Consider the following 21,043-nt stretch of genomic DNA (forward strand, 5'->3'; position numbering starts at 1 on the left):
CCATTTTTTTTTAAGTCCCCTCAATGCCAAGTCTTCTAAGGAGAGGCATCGTAACTTGTCTGTGTGCAGTTTGTGCAGTTGAACACTTTTTGCACAGAATTTATTTTCACACTCGATGTAGAAATGTTACGTAATGAGAACTGCTGGTGATTAAGGATGCTGGTCGTGGTGACAGAGATGCACACAGCCTTAAAGATATGTCAGAATGTTCTTTGTGGCTTTGTTCCTGCTCGGTTCACTAGCGGTCTCTGAGTTCACAGTACTTAGCGCTCAGTAAAGTGCTAGTAAGTGTTTCATGTAGAAAAATGCACAAGGGAAAAATCCCAACAGGCTGTGACTCAGCCTATTAGCATCACAGGTTGGAAGGATAAAGTGTTCCAGGGAGGAGCAAAGGTGCTTGTCTCCGAGTAAGGGTGTGGCTTATTTGTTTCAGTTTTAACAGCATAAGGAAAACTTGCTCCTGTTTCAGACCTTTCTCTTCTCCTTCATGCTGTTTTTCTTCCTTTATTTAAATTTGTTGTTTAATGAACCCTTTTGGATGTTGCTGTCAACTTGCCCTGAAGCTTCTCATGTATCACAGTCCACCCCTGCCACATACAAACACAGACGCTCCCCCACCAACCTGGAGCTGCTCATTTATCACAGGTCTCCCCATCCCCGCCCGTACGCGCCTACTTACCCAGCCTTTCAGCTTGGCAGAGTTCAGTTATGTGCATGTCATCTCTTGTGTTATCCAAAATCATCTCACCATAATAATTCCAGTGAGTTCAGGAGCTATTTTAGAGTTGATTGTCAGGTTCCACATGGAAATAGTTCACTTATATATTGTCTCCCACACTTACTTTTTGGGAAAAAGGTTTTCAGCCAAGTGGAAAGAGGAGTGCTGTGACCATGCCATGTGCCTTCTCCCTGGCAGAGGCTCAGCCAGGGAGACTGAGTGACTCCCACCCCTTAAATCCTGCAGTGCAGCTCTCCTGAGATCATCTCAGTGCTCTTGATATAACTCTGTATTTACATTATTCACTATGATTCTGACCTTCCCAGTTGTCTCAATAGTGCTGCTTGTATCCCTTTTATCTTCTGTAGGCTACTTTTTGATCCAGGATTTAACCACAGATTATATGTATTTAGTTGTTGTGTCTCGTTTAATCTGAAACAGTTCTGCCTTTTTTGGACTTTTCGTGGCACAGATGTTTTAATCTTGTAGAATGTCCTGTGAGTGGATCAGAGTCAAGTTAAAGCTTTTGGTATGCCACATGGGTAGAGTGCTACAGGTTAGGGACTGTAGACTAATACATACATACTGCTGTGTATCCCCCATGGCAGGCACCACAGTTTTCCTTTCTTTTCTACTCTTTCCTCCAATCTGTGAGTGAAATGCAGGGTACACTTTTTAGAGGCAGTATAGCATAGTGATTGAGAACTGGACTATGAATCCCCCTTGTGCCCCTTACTAACTCCGTGGCCTTGGGCAAATTAATGTCTTTGTGCATTAGTTGTCTCATTATTAAATAGAGTGAATAGTTGTACTTTACTCAAAAGATTGTGAGGATTAAATGTATTAATTTTTGTGAAGTTAGTTTATATAAAGACAGATCATAAGCACTTAATGAATTTTAGGTATTACTGTTCTCCAGTGATTTGGACTTCCCTGGTGGCTCAGATGGTGAAGAATCTGCCTGCAGTGCAGGAGACACGGGTTTGATCCCTGGGTTGGGAAGATCCCCTGGAGAAGGGAAAGGCAACCCACTCTAGTATTTTTGCCTGGAATTTTTCCATGGACAGATGAGCCTGGTGGCATACAGTCCATCGGGTCGTAAAGAGTCCCAGTAGTGATCTTTAAAACTAGCTCTGTGTACCTCTCTAGTGGCAGTCATTGTTTCAAACTGTTGTGTCCCTGAGAAGTACAAACATTCCCCCTGGTCACCTCACATTCTTACACACAGTAGGGTCTTTGCTTTTATTTGCTTAATGAATCCTTCAGGTCTATTTTGAAGGAATATTTTTCTCTTCATTCTTGACAGAGCAAGTCATGTTTGTTCATTTGGATGAATGTCTGGTAAATGCCTGTTGTGTGGCAGGCAGTGTGCTTTTTCCATGGGACTACAGCAGCATGCTCGGCATGGCAACCAGCCTGGGAGACACAGTTAACCCCCCAGAAACAGACACTTCGTGTTGTGTGTGGTATGGGGAACCCTCCTCTGGATGACCAGCCAGGTGCAGAGAGCAGTGTTTAGGGGGCAGGCCCTGAGGGAGGTTCAGTGTAGCTGCAGTTGTGAGAGTGAGGGGAGGGGCTGAGATGGAGGGAGGCCCAGGAACCCCCTTAAAAGTGAGGGCTCTACCTTTTATGTCTGCATGGGGACACCATTCAGAGTAAAGCAGGCGCTGTTTGTTCTTTTGCTGGACGGCAAGGGATGGGGAGTCTGGGGTGGCTCCTACTGCCATGAGCCATGCTGGGGAGTTTGGGTTTTGTCCCAGGGGCACGTGGTTGTTGAATCTGTGTGACGTTCTAGAGGCTGGATTATGAAGTTCAGAGTTAGGTTTTCCAAGCCTTCTTTTTAAGAAACGGTTGTAAAAAGGCAGTTAAGTCTGTACTGTGGCCCAATGGGTTTTGTAGGAGGCTTCCATCTGAAACGGGTGTTTCTGCCACCACACTGAGGAACAGAACTTAGATACAAAGACTTTTGTATTTCGTGTTCGTATATGTACAAATAGGTTTTTAAGAGTGTGTATGTTTTTATAGTGCTGTGTCTTGGCTAGCTGGCACATTACCTTTCCATGTTAGCGGTGATGGAGATGGAGACGAAGTTGCAGCATGTCCATCTGGCAAGGTTGCCCGGAGTTGCCATGGCGCTTAGTGTGCATGGACTGTGAAGGGGAGAGTGGGCAGTCCTTGTTGTGACAACCCTGTTACTCTTACCCCTATTTCATGAGGAGACTGAGGCTCTGGGTGTGAAGGGGCTTGCCCAGGGTCACATAACCATTGCTGCTGGAGTGTGGATTCGAGCCCCGGACTCTGCAGTAGACCATTGTTTGACCAGGAGCACGCTACCCTAGTTGTGAGCCGTGCTGCTAGCAGCTGCAGGCACAGTGAGGAATCTGGGAGTATTTTTATATTGGATTTGTGTAAAAGTTTTCACATTGATTTTTATGTTTTACAGCCTCCAAAAGTATGTTCGGGAACAGATTCTATTAGCAGTAGCAGTAATTGTAAAACGAGGATCATTAGATAAATCAATTGACTGCAAAAGCATTTTTCATGAAGTCAGCCAGTTGATAAGTAGTGGCAACCCCACTGTGGTAAGTGTGCTATTTGTAAATATTTAAGTTTTATTTTGTATTACACTAATACTGTTACAGCAACAGTAATGGGTATCTACATTAAAAAAAGGCACAGTCTGATAAATCAAGCAATTTCTGTTTGTTCATGTTTTCTTCTAGTCTTTCTTTTATATGTGTACATACTGTGGGTAGAGTGTACTTTGCTTTTTCATTTGATTCTGTTTTTCTGTGTTACCAGGATTCATAATCATAAGTTCATAAATCTTGTATAGTTTTCATAATCCTATTTAATGGTGTCCGGTATTACAAGCTAATATACCATAATATTCTTAACCATTACCCTTCTGTTGAACATTTCCCCCCATTTTTAATAAACCTTTCACAAGGATTTGGAAATGTGTGAGGCAAATATGAAAATGATATCTGACATGAAAATTCTTAAGTGTTTTAATACTAATAGGTGAAGGCGTGCTATGACTACCAGGTGTGACTGCACACCTGAGTTTTCTGGGGAGCCTGGCTGGTTCTTACCTTTCCATTTCCTGTTGCCTATGAGAACCAGTCAATCTAGAGAGTGGTGGGCTGTGGTCAGCTGTGGTTCTTGGCTGGAGTTGCTGACTTCATCCGCTGGGGGAGATTTAGTTTGTGTCCAGTTGGGGTTGGCAGTACCTGGCTCAGCTGATTCTCAGGTGTTAAACCTTTCGGTATTTTGGGCCATCTTTTCACTTTCCCAGTTCCTTTTCCTTAATCATTTGAAAGGTGTCTTTGAGGCTCTGCCCCTTACGTCTCTTTATGGATGGTGTCTAGTGGTCCCCCAGCGAGCAGGGTGGTGGTATGTGACTTGTGGTGTGAGATCATTTTAGGAGGACCATGGGCCCTGTCCCTTCCCTTCTACAGTATCTGGCGTGTCTTCTGCCACTTCTGACACACACACAGACACAACATATGTGTGTGCACGCTTACCTCCCACTCCTTCTGGGAATGACCCAGTGAGGTCTCCACCAAAGGAATTTCCTATACCTGCCCTAGGTATTTCTTTCCTTTGGAGTTTTTCTTACCAGCTTTATTGAATAAATTCCATGCATTACTGTATCCATCAAGTTGTGACAGTTCTGTGTGCCAGTGAACAACCACACAGTCAAGACACAGAGTGTTTGAGATTGACTGTGTAAATGGTGTGCTGTGTGTTGTGTTGTGGCTGGTTTCTTCCAGGAGCCATGCTGTTGGTGGAAGTCACTGTGTTGATGCAGATGTTCTGTCTTCACTCTCCAGCTTGTGGCACATGCAGCTTCTGAGTATTTGAAATGTGGCTTGTGTGACTGAGGAGCTGAATTTTTTATTTTATTTTAATTAAATTTTATTTGAATTCAAGATAGCCACACACCACAAAAGACAACTGAATTGGACCCTGTAGTCTAGAGACTTTGTAGTCTAAAAATCCTATTCTTTGTTCCTTCCACTTAATTGTAGTCTTCTAGTTTAATTGTTTATATAAAGCTAACAACTTCAAAGATGTGCATGTTTGAATCATTACATTTTATGAGTTGTTTTGACTTTGTGTAGTGAGGAGCTCTGTTGAAAATAGTCTGCAGATAAGATTTCATTAACAGTTTCCAAGGTAAAGATACCTGGGAATACGCTCTCAAAACCCTCTGTAGGTAGGTGGAGTCTCCCACTTCTGGTGAAGAGCTTTGCTCTTGAGGCACTGGCACCTCAGGGCCTGCATTCATTGTGTGTCCAGAGTACCACAGTGGCGTGGATTTTGTTAACATTTCCTGCCTCACTTTTGGCCATGTGGGCAGTCCAGCAAGGGCCTTGCTGATGGTCATGGGGAAGTCATGTGGCAGCCTGTCTGGCTGGAACTCATAGGGAAAAAGTTGGAGCTGAGGCTGCCCCTTGGAAATATCATCCCAGCCCCAACTCTGAACAGGCTCCTCTTTGTAACTTTGATTTTACTTAGCGACTCTCTGTCTCAGGTGACTTGTGTGCAGGACAGGATTCCAGCTTACTGTGACTCACCAGGAGGTGAACTTGAGGAACTTAGCAGTGGCTCTGGGATTGTTGTTGTTTGTCCTTGGTGATCCTGTCGGCTGAGGTGTCAGTGTCGAGGTGGAATTTCTACTCTGTTCTCATTCACCATGGTAGTCTCTGGATACTGAAGACGAAGGCCTGGAGCCCTTGCTGTCAGGAATGCGCACGTGCCGGGAATTGGGAATTGTGCCCTCCTCTCTCTCCCCCTGGGTAACCAACCCTGACCCACCCCAGAAAGTAGGCCCACTGCAAATGGCAATTGGTTCTTAGAGCCACTGAAATAACCGATGTTCTGAGAATGATTGAAACAGATGTAGCTGTTTAGTTAGAGAAGATTTTGCGCTGTTCACAGTACATTCCCTTTGAGAGGAATGAGTAAATTTAATATTCTCAGGAACTATTCCAAAACAGGGGGAATTTTTTAAAATTAAATTTTTCCTAACAGGACTTTTATAGTAGCAGGAAGTCAGTAGTGGGATGTAGAACTTAATTTCAAGATTGCTAGATGAATTTGTTTTGGTGACCACACTGAAAATGTGTGGTCTTGGAAAGCATTCCCGCATTTATATGGCAAATTCAAGTTCAAGACGTGTGCCTGGAGCCGTTCCTGTTCCTTCGGCAGGTTTAAAGATGAGGCTGCAGACCAGGAAACGTTTTAGTCTGTCTTCCCGTCTTCTCAGCTGCTAAGGATTTGTGCGAGTGCTTCAAGAGTTGGCATGAGATTTTCTTAGTCTTGGAGACATGAATAGCAGTGAGGAAAAGGTTTAAAACTTTGATAAGAAAGCAAAATGATAAAATCGGAAAACTGATGATGGTGGCCAGAAACTTTTGGTATAAAGGTGATTTTAGAGATACTTGAAGTGGTAACTGGTTTTCTCTGGATGAAAGAAAGGGTTGGCCTCATGATGTTGTAGGTTAGTTGACTAACCTTACCCTTTTAAGAACGATGCTTCCTGCTGTCCCTAATTGACTGGGAAGTAGTCAGTTTGGCTAACTGACTATTAGCCAACTTAGTTCTGGCTCTCCCCTTTGCTTTCGGAGTGTAGCTTCTGGTCCAGCATCGTGCTAGTCAAGTTGCAAGTGTGAACGCATTTGGGGCAGGATCATATGCTACAGCATGGATTTTGACTTTGGATTCACACTTAGGTTCACGTCCTAGCTTTGCCATTTATCAGTGGTGGTAAACTACCTCTCTTACTTGAGAAATTGTTTTAACTTCTCTGGGTGGTAATTGACCATTATGGGAAGGACAGCATTAAGAGCACTTGGCAAATGCTATGTCCCTCGTGGCCTCACACCCCTTTTTTTACAGGATCTTAGGACATGCTATCGTCTTTGTCTATTCAGTGGCATTTTAAGTGCTGAAAACCAGAAGAAGGTATTTCTGCTCTTATCCATGAATGAAAACTATTTGTGTATTTTAAGAGTATATGACCAGCATGTTTCCTTTAAACACTTTAAGAGTGCCCTATGGTCTTTGTTCTCTGCATTTTGTGAGTTAACACAGTTTCCTGTTGAGACCACACAGTTGTCTGTGTGTTGTGCTGTCTTTGCAGGTGGTATGTGTGCGGGTCTCTGTCCTGTGCCGTCCTCTCCTGATGTGCACAGGCCTCCCCCTGGACTGCTTTGTCCCCAGGGCAGGGGGTCACCCCTTGGAGGAGTTAATAGGAGTCCTCGCTTCCCAAGGAAAGTGGCTAAATGTTGTATTTTAATTAACATTCAGGCTAAATTTTTAACCTATTTCATGTTTGTTTTATTTCCTTTGAAAGCAGTTGGCCTATGTAAGTCACTCTTAAAGCTGTTGAATGTGTGGTTTAAGCCTCCTTTCTTCCTCTTTGCCATGCTAGAGAGAAGAGGGTGAGAAATTCCCGGCTGCTGGTGGACGTGATAGCAACTTAATCTCTCTTATCACAAGTCTCATTGATGTTTGCTTAGAGGAGCAGCTGGAGGTCTGCTTTATGTATGGCAACCTTTCATAAAGTTTATTCTTGGTAATAAAGCTCTAGGGGCAAGAGCCAGGCTATTATAAGAGACAGTTCTCTCTGAACAAGAGTATTGTATTTTGTCAGCTGGTTAGTGTGCGAGTATCTTGTTCTAGTGACAGTAAGCTGGAGAGTGAGGCACGTTGTCCCTGAAGGGTGTTCTTTCCACTTCTGTGAAATTAGTGTCTTTTACTGGAAATGAGAATTCTGCTTTAAGACTTCTAACATGAAGGCTGCAGTTACTTCAGCTGTTAGCTGGTGAATCGACTTGTGAGTTTTAGTACTTCAGTGAAAGAAAACATACAGACTCTTTCATTACCTTCAAACCTCATTGAATGTCCTCTACTTGTTTTACATATTAAGTTTTGTCTTTGACATTCATCAATAGCTAAAAAAATTGGGAACACTCATTTTCCTCCTTCCCTTGTGTTAATGTTAATTTTCCTCCTTCCCTTGTGTCAGGCACAGGTTGGCTTACTAACCTAGGTGAGCAAGCACTGTTGGACGAGCGATGCTTTAGTTTTGGTTTTCTTTTTTAAATTGGTAACTTACCTTGTGATTTTAATTTGGTGGATTGTAGTTAACAGTCAGAAAGTAGGACCAGAGAAGCCAACACAGGCTATTTTTATGATCATGAGGATGCTGTTGCCTTTTGACTTTATCCTGTCATATTTGCTGCATTTATGTAGCATTTCCCCCCATCGTCCAGTCTGAACCTCAGGGTCGTCATGTGACCTCTGTGGTGACAAGGTATAGCCGTTTCATGGTTGACAGTCGACGCTGAGCAGATGAAGTGCTTGGGTTCAGTCACTAGACGTGCTGAGCCTCAGCCTGTCAGGGCCCAGCTTTTCTGACCTCTTTATGTGAAACAGTAGGGTTTAAGGTCCATGTCCTGGCCCACTGGGAGAGTCCCGCGGAGGGTTTTCATTTGGAATTGATTTGGGGTATAGTTGTAACGAATATTATTATTTGACTTTTGAGTTATTGGAAATGAACGCTGTCGCTTGGGGCTGCTTGTTAGTGCTGATCACACTGCCAGCATCAGCGAGTGACAGGCACAGACGGCGCCTGGGCACAGCCGTGGGCACACGTCTGTCCAGCAGGGCTGGGCTCTGCCCCCAGTGTCCTGGGCTGGGAACTCGCCTTGTGTGTTTTAGTAGATTCTTGGTGTTCGCTTTGTCACCACACCATGTATAATTGCCTTAGAATGGTTGCTTTGGAAAATTTTACATGAAGTAAGTTTCATTAAAAGCGTTTGCTTGCTGCATTTGGAAGATCAACAGATACCTAGTCTTTATGATTTTGGATAAATGAAGCATTGCCGTGTTCACCTCTTTGTACTGACGGTCCTTTATACCAACTTCATCCCGATTGATAACTTCAGTGCGAGCCTCACGGTACACTGCTTGCCAGTCAGCCAGTCACCTCTGACCTGGTTTCAGTGGGGTTCCCACTGTAGTGACCACAGATTCTGTTTCTGGCCCCCGAAATATTGGAGTCACTGTCTCTAATACAGCAATAAGACCTAGTCCTGGCTGTCTCTAGAACACTAATAAGACCTAGCCCCAGAAGGCACTGAGCTGTGGGGGTTCAGGGGTTATGCCCTCTGGGGCCCTCTGGAGCTGGCAGAGGGGAGGACTTCCTCCACTTCTCCCCGAGAAGGAGCTTCCCCTTCTCTGAGGCTCTTTGGCCGCCTCCTGAGTGCCCTGCCCTGCTTGCACGATGCTTTGTGTTCATGGGATCTGGTTGGTAGATGGTCTGGAGACGAGTGACTCGTCTTAGACACCAGGAAGTGTCTACATCCTCTGTGAACAGGAAGAGAGCTCTGCTGGTCTGTGCAGAGCACCTCGCTTATTCTGTGTGCAGTCCATGCTTCACGTTGATCATTCTCCAGGGATTTCTGTTAACTGGCACTTCTGGGTCACAGTATTCTCATTAATGATGCCAACCTCGAAGCCTTGCAGGGCTTCCACATTAAGGAGCGAATAAAAGTGTTCAGTTATCTTTTAGTGATACAGTATCTCACTTAACTTTAGTTCTTAAAGAGCTGGTTGTTTTAGGTAGGTCAAAGCCAGGATATTTGATTTCTGGTAGCACCGCTGACCATGCTGCATGATTTATTTTCATGTATTTCTTAAGTCCTTGAATGGTGGATTTGCTAGGGACCCACTTGTTTTTGAAAGTTTGTCCTTTTGTTTCATAATTGTAAAGTGGAAAAGGTAGAATATAAAACAATACACTGGGATAATGGTAATGTATTATAATAAATAATGTATAACTGCACTTAAAAATTAGAAAGCAGTAAACACATTACAGTAGTAACCTCTCAGTGCTTATTTTTGTAGGAAGAAAAATTAATTTAAAAGCAAAATATTCTTATGGTCAACAAACTAAGTCTACAATAAGAATGTAGTTTATTTTTACTTATGTATTGAGTCGGCTAAAAAATTTATTCCCATTTTCCCGTGACATCTTATGAACTTTTTGGCCAATCTAGCGTTAAGAATACACTTCCCTTTATGGGTGAATTTGTACTTTATTGGTGTGAAAGTCTCCGTTCTGCTGGGATGTTGCGAAAACAATACCATACCACTGGGGACTCCCTCTGTGTCTGCTGAGGCTTGTGGTTAAAGGAGACTGACTTTTAAGCATGCTTCCTTCTCTTCTGCTGGAGTGGCCTCAGGAAGGTCCTCACCTCTCCCTGCTCCTGCCTCCTTCACTCGCTTACCACAGACCCGTGCTCGTACTCCCAGGAAGTGCTTATTTCACATAAAAATAAAGCTTTATTGCTTGAGTACATGCTCAATCAGCATGTACCCAAGCAATAAAGTGAGTTATGTTACTAAACATTTATATATGGTTGTAGTTTATGCTGTTTTGAGGTGAATATAGTTTGGAGAAGTGGAAACAGTGACAGATTTATTTTCTTGGGCTCCAAAGTCACTGTGGATGGAGACTGCAGCCATGAGATAAAAAGACCCTTGCTCCTTGGAAGAAAAACAATGACAAATCTAGACAGCATATTAAAAAGCAGAGACATCATTTTGCCAACAAAGGTCCATCTAGTCAAAGCTGTGGTTTTTCCAGTAGTCATGCATGGACATGACAGTAGGACCATAAAGAAGACTGAGCACTGAAGAGTTGAAACTTCTGAACTGTGGTGCTAGGCACGACTCTTGAGAATCCCTTAGACATCAAAGAGATTAAACCAGTCAATCCTAAAGGAAATCATCCCTAAATGATCACTGGAAGGACTGATGCTGAAGCTGAAGCTCCAATACTTTGGCCACCTGATTTGAAGAGCCAACCTACTCAGTTGGAAAATACCCTGTTACTGGGAAAGATTGAGGGCAGAAAGAGAAGTGGGCAGCAGAGGATGAGATGGTTGGATGGCATCACCGAATCAATGGACATGAGTTTGAGCAAACTCCAGGAAATAGCGAAGGATAGGGAAGCCTGTCGTGCTGCCGTCCATGGAGTTGCAAAGAGTTGGACAGGACTTAGCTGAATAACAAAATAATCTGGCACTAAAAAACAGTTTGTGGCAAGTTGTAGATTACTTGTGCAAAACTATTATAGATAATTTGTAAAGATGATAAGTTTATATTTAACGAGTGCTTCTGGGTTCTTTTCAGTTTGCATGTTTTTGAATAACTTGTGCATCAGTCCTGTTTTCAGTAGATTGATTATTTCACCTGAGATTCCAAAATTAGTTTCTGTTTTTCAGTAAGACATGTTTTCTTAAACATTTAGGTTTCTGTTCATAGTGTTCTTTCTGTGTACTGAGGTCTTATTTAGAAGGGCTAAGAGAAAAGTGGAAAGTATGGGGGGAAATTGTTTTCAGAATCATAGGATCTTATAACTCATCATGTTACATCCTTGTAAGTTAACTTTTCCTTTTGAATTTCATTAATTTGTATTTAATACTACTACCCACTTTCCCTACCAGAACCTAGCCATATTTAAAAACTACATTCATTGTTGATCCCAATGCTACTTAAATGTATCTGTGAACTTTTGATTGCTGGCACTTCAATCATTAATCACTATTTTAAAAGAAAGCCAGTTTTTCAACCAGTTTTGTTAGCTAAACATGAAGATGGTTGCACTTGGTGCATGTCTGTGCCCCTTTCAACTGTGAGATGAAGGGAGTGTGGTCAGCTGTCGCTTTGAGAGAAGCTTTGAACGCTCGTTTCTCCCCTGTGCCTGGGTCCCTGCAAAGGCAGTCCAACTTACACACTCTTCTTGAAGATTGGGTAAAAGGGGATATTTTAGTGTTATAACCTAAGTGTATTTTGAAGTACAGTTACAAAGTGAATGTGTGTGTCTTTAAGCTTTATATCTATAGTCAGAGGACTTACTGTCAAAGGCAGTCGGGTGTGTGCACCCCGGGATTCCTTAGGGTATTCACACATAATCCATGTTGTTAGGGCTTTCTGGTATGGAAAAGTCTGACAAGCTGCTTGAATCTCTGGGTCAGTGTGCTATCATAATTGTTAATTATACATCATACTTACCAGTTAAGATTTAGAGGCCAATAGGAATTTATTTCTTTTTTGCGTTTTCTTTGAGGAAAATTTTAGACACGTGCAAAAGCATACCAATACTACAAAAGTGTACAAGTACACTATGGGTAGTATAGTGGTCACCTGTGTAGCCATCTTTCATCTTCAACAAGTATCAATGTGTGGTAATCTTTAGGAATTTAATTTTATGTGTATTTGCTAAGATTGCCGAGACAAGTATCTGTAAGGTCAAGGTACGGACATCAGAAGCATTTCTGAGCAGAGATGCTGCAGTTGGTGGGCGGGTAGGACTGTGCTCAGCTGTTGTATAAGCAGCATAAATAGTATCGTCCTGACTTTAATCTTTGGGTTGTTCAGAGGTAGTGTGCATATTTCTGTGGGTAGTGTGCATATTTCTGTGTAACCTCTGGAAACTTGCCAGAGTAAGTGGTATCGTCCCTGTCATGGTACCTTGACACTGTGAGTAAAAGCAGTGAGCTGATATCTGGGCCTGTTGATACAGCTACCGAGAAGGAAAATCTTTGTTTTCAGTTGTAAAAACTCAGCAGTACTACCTGGTTAATATTTTGGAGACTCTAAAATCTGTTTCACTTTTCTTCTGTTTGGAAATACAGGTTACAGTCATCAGAACTTAGAGTCAGACAAACCTGGGTTCAAAACTCAGTTGGCCTTGATGACTTGCCCTTTGACTCTCACTTCTTTCAAATGTCAAATGGGGATATGGATTATGTGAATCAAAAGAAATAATGCATTAAATATCAATCATCTTAAAATACCATTTATACTGTGGTTGAGGAGCAGTAGGAGGGCGTCCTGAGTACCAGGCTCAGAGTCTCCCATAACTGGGGTGAGCTGATGTATCCACAATTCCAAGGCCACAGGGAGCGGCGAGCTCATCTTTACCCTGTTGTGTGTGATTTTCTCGTGGCAGAAGATATGATGGGTGCTCCAGAGATAAAAGCATTTCATTATGTTGAACAGATATTGTATTGAAACCAAGCATGGGAAAACAGTGACTCACGATCATTTGTTATCGAATACTTACAGCAAACTTTGGCCTGTTCAATTCTCACTGCACTGTTGAGTGAATTCTCAAGTTCAAGTAAAACAAGCAACATTGGACTGAGTATGGAGTTCCATGGCAACTGCAAAAGAGTTTTCCAGGTACTGTGATTTTTATGTTTTAATCATTAGATCATTCACTTTTTACTCAATTTGTTTCTAGTGGAGTGAGAATGTTTCTTTTATCTAGTTGAATGATAGCCTGTATGTGAAAATTTGTGTTGTGATTTCATAGAATACAGTAAAACGATAGCTTCGGTGAACGTAGTTGATGATTTAAGGTTATTTGTTTAATTTTAGTCTTAAAACAGAAATGCTACTGTTAAGATCCTCAGCTTATTAATTTTGTTTGTATTGTGTTTAGATAGAACTAATTCAGTTGGTGGGATTCTGCCGGTCTTAAAAATAGGCCTGGCAGTGTGCCAGAAAGGGCTGTGTATTTCAGTGTTATTGCAGATGGCATGGTCTCTTTGTTTTGTGTGTATTGTTTGACTCCAAAGTGAGTTATGTGAAGACACTGGTTTCAGTCGGAAGGCTCACGCTGAAGCCACTGGCTCTCACCTCAGACCTGGTTCTCTGGAGAGTGGCCTGTAAGTGACGGTGGTGTCTTCAGATGGCATCACTTGAGAGCATTCTGCGATGTAACTTCCAGGCAGACCTAAAAATGGAAGGTGTTTTTAAAGAAGTCATGCTTTCCATTGGAGATTTTAAGGTTTCTGTTTGTTTGCTTTTATGGTTCTAAAAGGGAATGTATTTTGTATAAGCGTTTGACCAGCGCACGTGTGGTTAATTGACTGCAGGAGGAAGACCTCCGCCAGATCTTCTTGCTGACGGTGCAGGTGCTGCAGGAGTTCAGCCAGCGGGAGCACCTTAGCGCCCAGATGTCGTCCGTGTTCCAGCGCTACCTCGCCCTGGCCAACCACGTCCTCAGCTGGAACTTCCTGCCTCCAAACCATATCCTTCCAGCCTCTGCAGGCTGACATGTGGCCGTGGTCATGGATGACTTTTGTAGCTGAGGGCACTGTGTCTCTGTAGATCAAGGGAACATGTTTTTGAAAGAGAAGAAGAACCTTTTAGAAATGGAATTTTACTTTATGTTACCACAGTGCAGTGGAATACTTAGGACATTTAAAGTTTCATTTATAACTTTGTAGAAGAGGGTTGAATACATGGAAGCGTGGTACATCACTGGGCTGTTGCTAACCAAGGGATAGCTGCATGCCTTAGTGGGGAGGGATTTTATGAAGAAACCCAGTCATTTTCTCCTGTAACCTGTGATTCCATTCAGATTGTGGCTGACTTTCCTTAAGGCTAGTTGGGAGTTCTCCACTTGATCTTTGTTCATTACAGTGTTGTTAAAGTTTAGATAATAAGGTAATAATATGTTTACTCCTCAAAAATTGTTCCCAATATAAAAACATGAAAATTTCAGTAGCTCAACTGGTAAAGAATCCACCTGCAATGCAGGAGACCCTGGTTCGATTCCTGGGTTGGGAAGATTCCCTGGAGGAGGGCACGATAACCCACTCCAGTATTCTTGCCTGGAGAGTTCCATGGACAGAGGAACCTGGCAGGCTACAGTCCATGGGATTGAAAGGAGTCAGACAGGACTAAGCACAGCACATTAGTAGTACAGAGTTTAAATGGACTATATTATAGACACAAAGTATCTGCTTTTTAATTATTTACTTAAGTAGAGATACTTGGGTGTTAGAACTGCTATTAGAACTGTTCTAAATGAGTTGCTGCTGTTCCTTAGAGTTTGATTTTCTTTTCTAGCACATTTGCTCACTTGATAGACAAAGCAGTAATATGCATCCTAGTTGAGTCACAGATCCAGGCTCGAGTTTCAGCCGATCTCAGGCCTGTTACTTACTCCTTTGAGTCTCACTGTATCTACCTGTAGAATGGGGACATGAACTATGAGTGAACGAGAGGATGCATTTACAGCACTCTTGGGAGCTAGCACATGTTTGCTGAGCTCGTAGGCGTCTGCTTGATCAGCTGTCTGTCTGTGCTGTGCTCTCTTTTCCTTGATCTGATCTATTCCTTGCAGTACAGGAAGTTACACGGTGTTTCATTTAACCTGTTCTCTGTGTGTTAGTCCCTTCTTGGAGGATGGGGGTCTGTTTAGGAGAAAAGAGCAGACGATCAGCAGAAGGACGTAGAGAACCAACCATTTCAGACATGAGGATGCACTGGGGACTCTTCGCAGATGGGAACTCATTCGTCCCCTGGGCTGTAAACTGGGAGTTTGGTGGGGGGGCTACTCCATTTATGTGACAGAACGTGAGCTATCAGATGCTGGGAAGGGGAATGAGTCCCCAGACCTCTTGCCCAGAGGGGGTCACAGTGAGCGGGGCAGAGCTCACAGGGAGGTTAATCCTTACCATCCTAGTCTCGAGTCCTCTTTCTCCTAATAATCAGCTTTATATCTTCAGTATATTCCTTTTGATTGTTAGGGGGCATGTATTACCTTAGGTTTGCTTTGAAAAACATTTCCCGTTTGTGTTTTGCAGTCTTAAGTTTTGCTCCAGTTTTTGTTGGGGGTTGAGGGGAAAAGAAAGAAAGTGAAGTTGCTCAGTCGTGTCTGACTCTTCGAGACTCCATGGACTGTAGCCTGCCAGGCTCCTCTGTCCATGAGATTTTCCAGGCAATAATACTGGAGTGGGTTGCCATTTCCTTCTCCAGGGGATCTTCCCAACCCAGGGATTGAACCCAGGTCTACCTGAATTATAGGCAGACACTTGACTGTCTGAGCCACCAGGAAGATCTGGTGGAGAGGATGAAAGATATTGAAAAACTTTGGGACAGATTGAAAAAGTAACATGCCATATGGAACTATCAAAACATTAATGATATGTGGGAAAATCAAGGAAAGTTATGCTGTGTATATTGTAGCCAACTTTAAAGTCTCTGTTTTACGCGAAAATTCAGTTGACTGAAGAACAACTGTTTTGTACAGGGAAATAGTGCTCTGGGAGTTTGGAAACAGAATTTGTTTAAAGATATACACATACAAAATGTTTTTATAAAGTGTAGTGAGGGCTTTGGAAGACCTGTCATCTGAAAATGATAAACAGGACTGTAGTGTCGCTGAAGGCAAGCTCTCCTTGTGTCAAGAAAAGTGAGCCTCAGTCTTGCGGGACGGGATCCTTTGTCACGATGCACAAGGGGTGTCTCTCTGCCTGTGTGTTCCTGTACAGCCGTCCGCTGGCTCAGGAACTGCAGTCAAGCATTTCTTCCTCTGAGTGGATTAGCCCAAATGTAGGACAAAGACTATGGCAGTGGAATGAAACTCAGTTCAGTTCAGTCGCTCAGTCGCGTCCAACTCTTTGCAACATCATGGACTGCAGCACACCAGACATCCCTGAGCTTACTAACTCCCAGAGGTTACCCTGGGAGTTAGTCCATCACCAACTCTCAGAACTTACTAAAACTCATGTCCATTGAGTAGGTGATGCCATCCAACCATCTCATCCTCTGTTGTCCCCTTCTCCTCCCGCCTTCAATCTTGCCCAGCATCAGGGTCTTTTCAAATGAGTCAGTTCTTCGCATCAGGTGACCAGAGTACTAGAGCTTCAGCTTCAGCATCAGTCTTTCCAATGAATATTCAGGACTGATTTCCTTTAGGATGGACTGGTTGGATCTCTTTGCAGTCCAAGGGACTCTGAAGAGTCTTCTTCAACACCACAGTTCAAAAGCATCAATTATTCGGCTCTCAGCTTTCTTTATAGTCCAACTCTCACATCCATACATGACTACTGCAAAAACCATAACTTTGACTAGATGAACCTTTGTTGACAGAGTACTGTCTCTGCTTTTCAATATGCTGTCTAGGTTTGTTATAGCTTTTCTTCCAAGGAGCAAGCATCTTTTAATTTCATGGCTGCAGTCACCATCTGCAGTGATTTGGGAGTTCCCCCAAAATAAAATCTGTCACTGTTTCCATTGTTTCCACTTCTATTTGCCATGAAGTGATAGGACTGGATGCCATGATCTTAATTTTCTGCATGTTGAGTTTTAAGCCAACTTTTTCACTCTCCTCTTTCACTTTCATCAAGAGGCTCTTTAGTTCTCCTTAGCTTTCTGCCATAAATGTGGTGTCATCTGCATATCTGAGGTTATTGATATTTCTCCTGGCAATCTTGATTCCAGCTTGTGCTTCATCCAGCCCAGCATTTCTCATGCATTTCTGCATATAAGTTAATATGCATTTCTGCATATAAGTTAAATAAACAGGGTGACAATATACAGCCTGAGTGTACTCTTTTCCTGATTTGGAACCAGTCCGTTGTTCCATGTCCAGTTCTAGCTGTTGTTTCTTGACCTGCATACAGATTTCTCAGGAGGCAGGTCAGGTGGTCTGGTTTTCCCATCTCTTGAAGAATTTTCCATTGTTTGTTGTGATTGACACAGTCAAAGGCTTTAGCATAGTCAATAAAGCAGTAGTAGATGTTTTTCTGGAACTCTCTTGCTTTTTCGATGATTGAGTGGATGTTGGCAGTTTGATCTCTGGTTCCTCTGCCTTTTTAAAATTCATCTTGAACATCTTAGTTGTTAATATATTGTCAGTGCTGATTAAGAAAATTAGTTGCAAGGATCCCAGTTCTGACATAATTTCTAATTTTGGCCATTTCTTGGAGATCTGCTGTTTAGGAAACTGAGCAGGAGTTGAATGGTTAGTTTTATATCTTGTAAAAGATCTAATGATCACATTTAACTCAGTATATTGAGTTGAACAGATCAGAGATGTTTAATTTTAGTAAAGTCCAGCATATCAGTTCTTTCTTAACGTGGATCATGCCTTGTTATTCAGCCAAACACAAGATCGTCTAGATTTTCTCCTATATTGTCTTCTAGGAGTTTTGTAAGATTCTTTTTTTTCTCTCTCAGCTGCGCTGCATGGCATGTGAGATTGTAGTTCCCCGACCAGGGTTGAACCTGTGTCCTCTGTGTGGAAAACATGGAGTCTTAACCTCTGGACTGCCAGGAAGTCCCTTGCAGTTTTCCCTTTTTACCTTTAGGTCTGTGATCCAGTTGGAGTTGGCTTTTTTGAAAAGTATATGGTCTGTGTCTTGAGTCTGTTTTTTTGGTATATGAATATCCAGTAATTAAGCCTTTGTGGAAGACTTTTTTTGCCTCATTGTATTAGTCTTCATCAAAGATCATTTGACTATGTGTCTGTAGGTCTATTTCTGGTTTCTCTGTTCTGTGCCATTGATCTATTTGTTCTTTCTCCAAAACCATATTGTCTTGATTTTTGTAGATTTATAATAAGTTGAGTTGTGTCTGTTCTTTGTTCCAAAGATCACAAAGATTCAATCCTTTATTTTGTTCTAAGAGTTTTATAGTTTTGGCCCTTGTGTGTAGGTCTATCATGCATGAGGTCTATTATCCATTTTAAGTTTTGTGGAGATATTAATATAAGGTATAATGGGATTTTGCATGTAATATCCTGTTGTTCCTGCATAGTTTATTATAAAGGTATTTTTTTCTCAGTTGAATTGCTTTGGTCTCCATGTGTAAAATCACCTGACTGTAAATGTAATAGTGTATTTCAAGATTATTTTGTCTTCTCTGTGTCTTTTTTTGTAACCATATGGAGTTTAGGGTCAGTTTATCAATTTCTTCAAAAAAGCCTGCTTGGATTTTGATAGGAATTATGTTAAATCTGTAGATCAGTTTGAGGAGAGTTGCCATGTTAACAAGTGGCAAAATATTAAGTTTTCAAATCCATGAATATGGGATGTCTTTCCACTTTTTAGGTCTCTTTTTTTCTTTCAACTCTCTTTTAATAGTTCTCAGAATATAAGTTTATACTTTTTTTGTTAAATTTATTCTGAGTATTTAATTTTTTTAATTCAGTTACAAATAGCTGATTTTAAAATTATTTTTGTGTTTATTGCTGGTATATAAAAATACAAGTTTTTGTATATTGATCTTGTACCATATAACGTTGCTGAACCTGCTTATTAGCTCAAAAAATATTCTTATTGAATTGTTTTTGGATTTTTTGTGTACATGTCTTCTGCAAACTTTTTTTGTTTTTTTTTTAAGGATTTACATGTAGGTTTCATATGCACAGAAGTGGTTTATGGAGGTGTCCTCACTCCAGGCCTGGCGGTGCAAGGCCTGTAGCTCCTGCAATTTGGCAGATGTCACAGACAGCCACTCTGGGCTCACTGTCTTTAAAGATCTGAGGTGAAATTCACCTGCTTTCGTTTTTTTGGATTATTATTGTCTAAAGGGAGTATCCTTGTCCTGGATCCTCTGTCTTACCTCCATCCCCATTGAAAAGTATGCGCTGCCCCCGTGAGCCCTGCCTCCTTCTGCCCTGGGCCTCTGCACGTGGAGTTCTCTGCCTCCTGACCATCCCTCTGTCCCGCACCCTGGCCATGCCACGTTTACTTTGCTGTGGCTTTTGACGTGCACACTGTGCGTGCTTTTCTCCCACTGGCCCACTTCTCAGGTGTCACGTTCCTTTCGTTAGTGTGTTGAGCAGTGCCTGTCTGCTGCTTTTCTGGGAGCGCAGGGAAGCGCGGCTGTGTCCTGCTGCTGGGTGGTCAGCTCCGTGCAGTGTCCAGCGTGCGGTGACAGATGCCTGACACGTGCGTGCGTCCTGCTTACTGAGCAGGCAGCTCAACAGTCTTCGCTCAGGCCTCGGGTGTCTCTCTCTGCTGCTGACACTGTTTAGCAGTCAGCACACCTAGTGTCCATAAACGCTCGGGTATTGGCAACGCTCATCAGAGATGACAATGTCGTTTTGTAATAAGAATGCTTGGCAGGTATGTGTGGTATGTTGGCATAAGTAGTCATTCTTTTTTTAGTTTGGTTACACTGCCTTTTATTGGTATTCTATTTTTGTGGATCCGATTTGGTTTTGGTAAAATTTTTCGGCTCAAGCCCTTGCGGAAGCTAACTGGATCATAAGATAGTAACGGGGTACAGAAACTTCCCCTACTCTAGGATTTCCAGTAAAGCCGACGTTGCTATTTGGAGGCAAGGCTTTGGAAGACTTTCAGGTGAGGTCAGTTCTCCTTTATTTCAAAGGACTTTGGTCCCTTGGACTAAGTGCTGTGTGAGACTGGGCTCCGTGGTTCTGTGCTGTGCCAGAAATAGCAGTTTTTGTTGTTAGAAAAAGTAGTACCAATGGAGATTAAATATGTCAGGAGAAAAACTGGGCTTCCCCTTGCTTCTGAAATTTTTCATTTTACCTATGAGGTGGGGCAAAGAGTGTGGGCAGATGGGGGAGTTAAGGTATTCCCTCTGTGAGATGTGCATGAGGTTGCCGCGAGGGCTCCCTGGGCTGTGAGGTGCTTGCACGGCCAGGCTGCCAAGAGTCTAGCCTTTCCACGTTTGTCGGAGGGTAACTTGTCGCTGTGGTGTGAGCTGTGGAGTCGTTGCTTTGCTGTTGGTCCCCACTGCGTGGTGATTCTGTGCGGAAGGGGTCAAGGGGTCCGCAGATGAACAGGACCTCATTTGCATGTGTGTTTCCAGGGTGACCTTCCCTTTGTGTTAAGAGCCTGTACTTAGTTAGGGTCACGCTGTGTGGTTGAGACAGAAGACGTGGCTGGTTTATCTGCTGACACTTCTGTGCCCCTGCTTCTCGGTGTGTGAGGCTCTGGCCGGCGGTCCCGGGGCCAGCCAGGTGCTGGTGCCTCTGGTTGCTTGGACGGGTGAGCTTCACCCAAGGAGAGCTCTAGAGCTCTGTAAACTCTCCGCCGGAGGAAGGCCAGGAGTCGGAGAGTTAATTCTACGCCGTGTGTGCAGTTAGCCTCCAGCTGTGACCAATTTCCAGGGGACTGAGAGCGCAGAGCTTGGAAGACACAGGGTTTCCACTTCAGCATTGCAGCCTTGCTCGGAGAGGGGCTTATAGTGTGTCCAGGGACACGGGATTCCTTGTACTGTAGCTCCTGTTTGCAAAGTTGGTGAAAACACGGGAAGGTGAAGTGACATTGACATGATGACAGATGATGACATTTTTTTTTTTTAATGTGGGATTATTAAAAGCTGAAAGCAGCTCCCTGTGTCTGTCATGTGGGTTGAATTTTATTTGATCACAAATGAATGGTTCTGATACAAAATATTAATTACTTGAGTTTAGTATTTATTTAAAAAAATATGTAAAGCCATAGCCCCAGAAAATTCTTGGTTTAA

The 21,043-nt window shown here is 42.8% G+C and overlaps 1 protein-coding gene across 3 annotated transcripts in view; it reads left to right on the forward strand.

Annotated features, from left to right (window-relative positions):
• Positions 1-21,043, forward strand: part of XPO4 (exportin 4) — a 92,274-nt gene that overhangs the window by 22,732 nt on the left and 48,499 nt on the right. For all 3 annotated transcript variants that reach the window (XM_065902386.1, XM_065902388.1, XM_065902387.1), the window contains 3 exons: positions 3,162-3,300; positions 12,869-12,985; positions 13,684-13,836. In XM_065902386.1, the coding sequence (XP_065758458.1) occupies positions 3,162-3,300; positions 12,869-12,985; positions 13,684-13,836 (409 nt within the window). The remainder of the gene's footprint in view (positions 1-3,161; positions 3,301-12,868; positions 12,986-13,683; positions 13,837-21,043) is intronic.

Source organism: Muntiacus reevesi, chromosome 11, assembly GCF_963930625.1.
Source record: "Muntiacus reevesi chromosome 11, mMunRee1.1, whole genome shotgun sequence".
Lineage (NCBI taxonomy): Eukaryota > Metazoa > Chordata > Mammalia > Artiodactyla > Cervidae > Muntiacus > Muntiacus reevesi.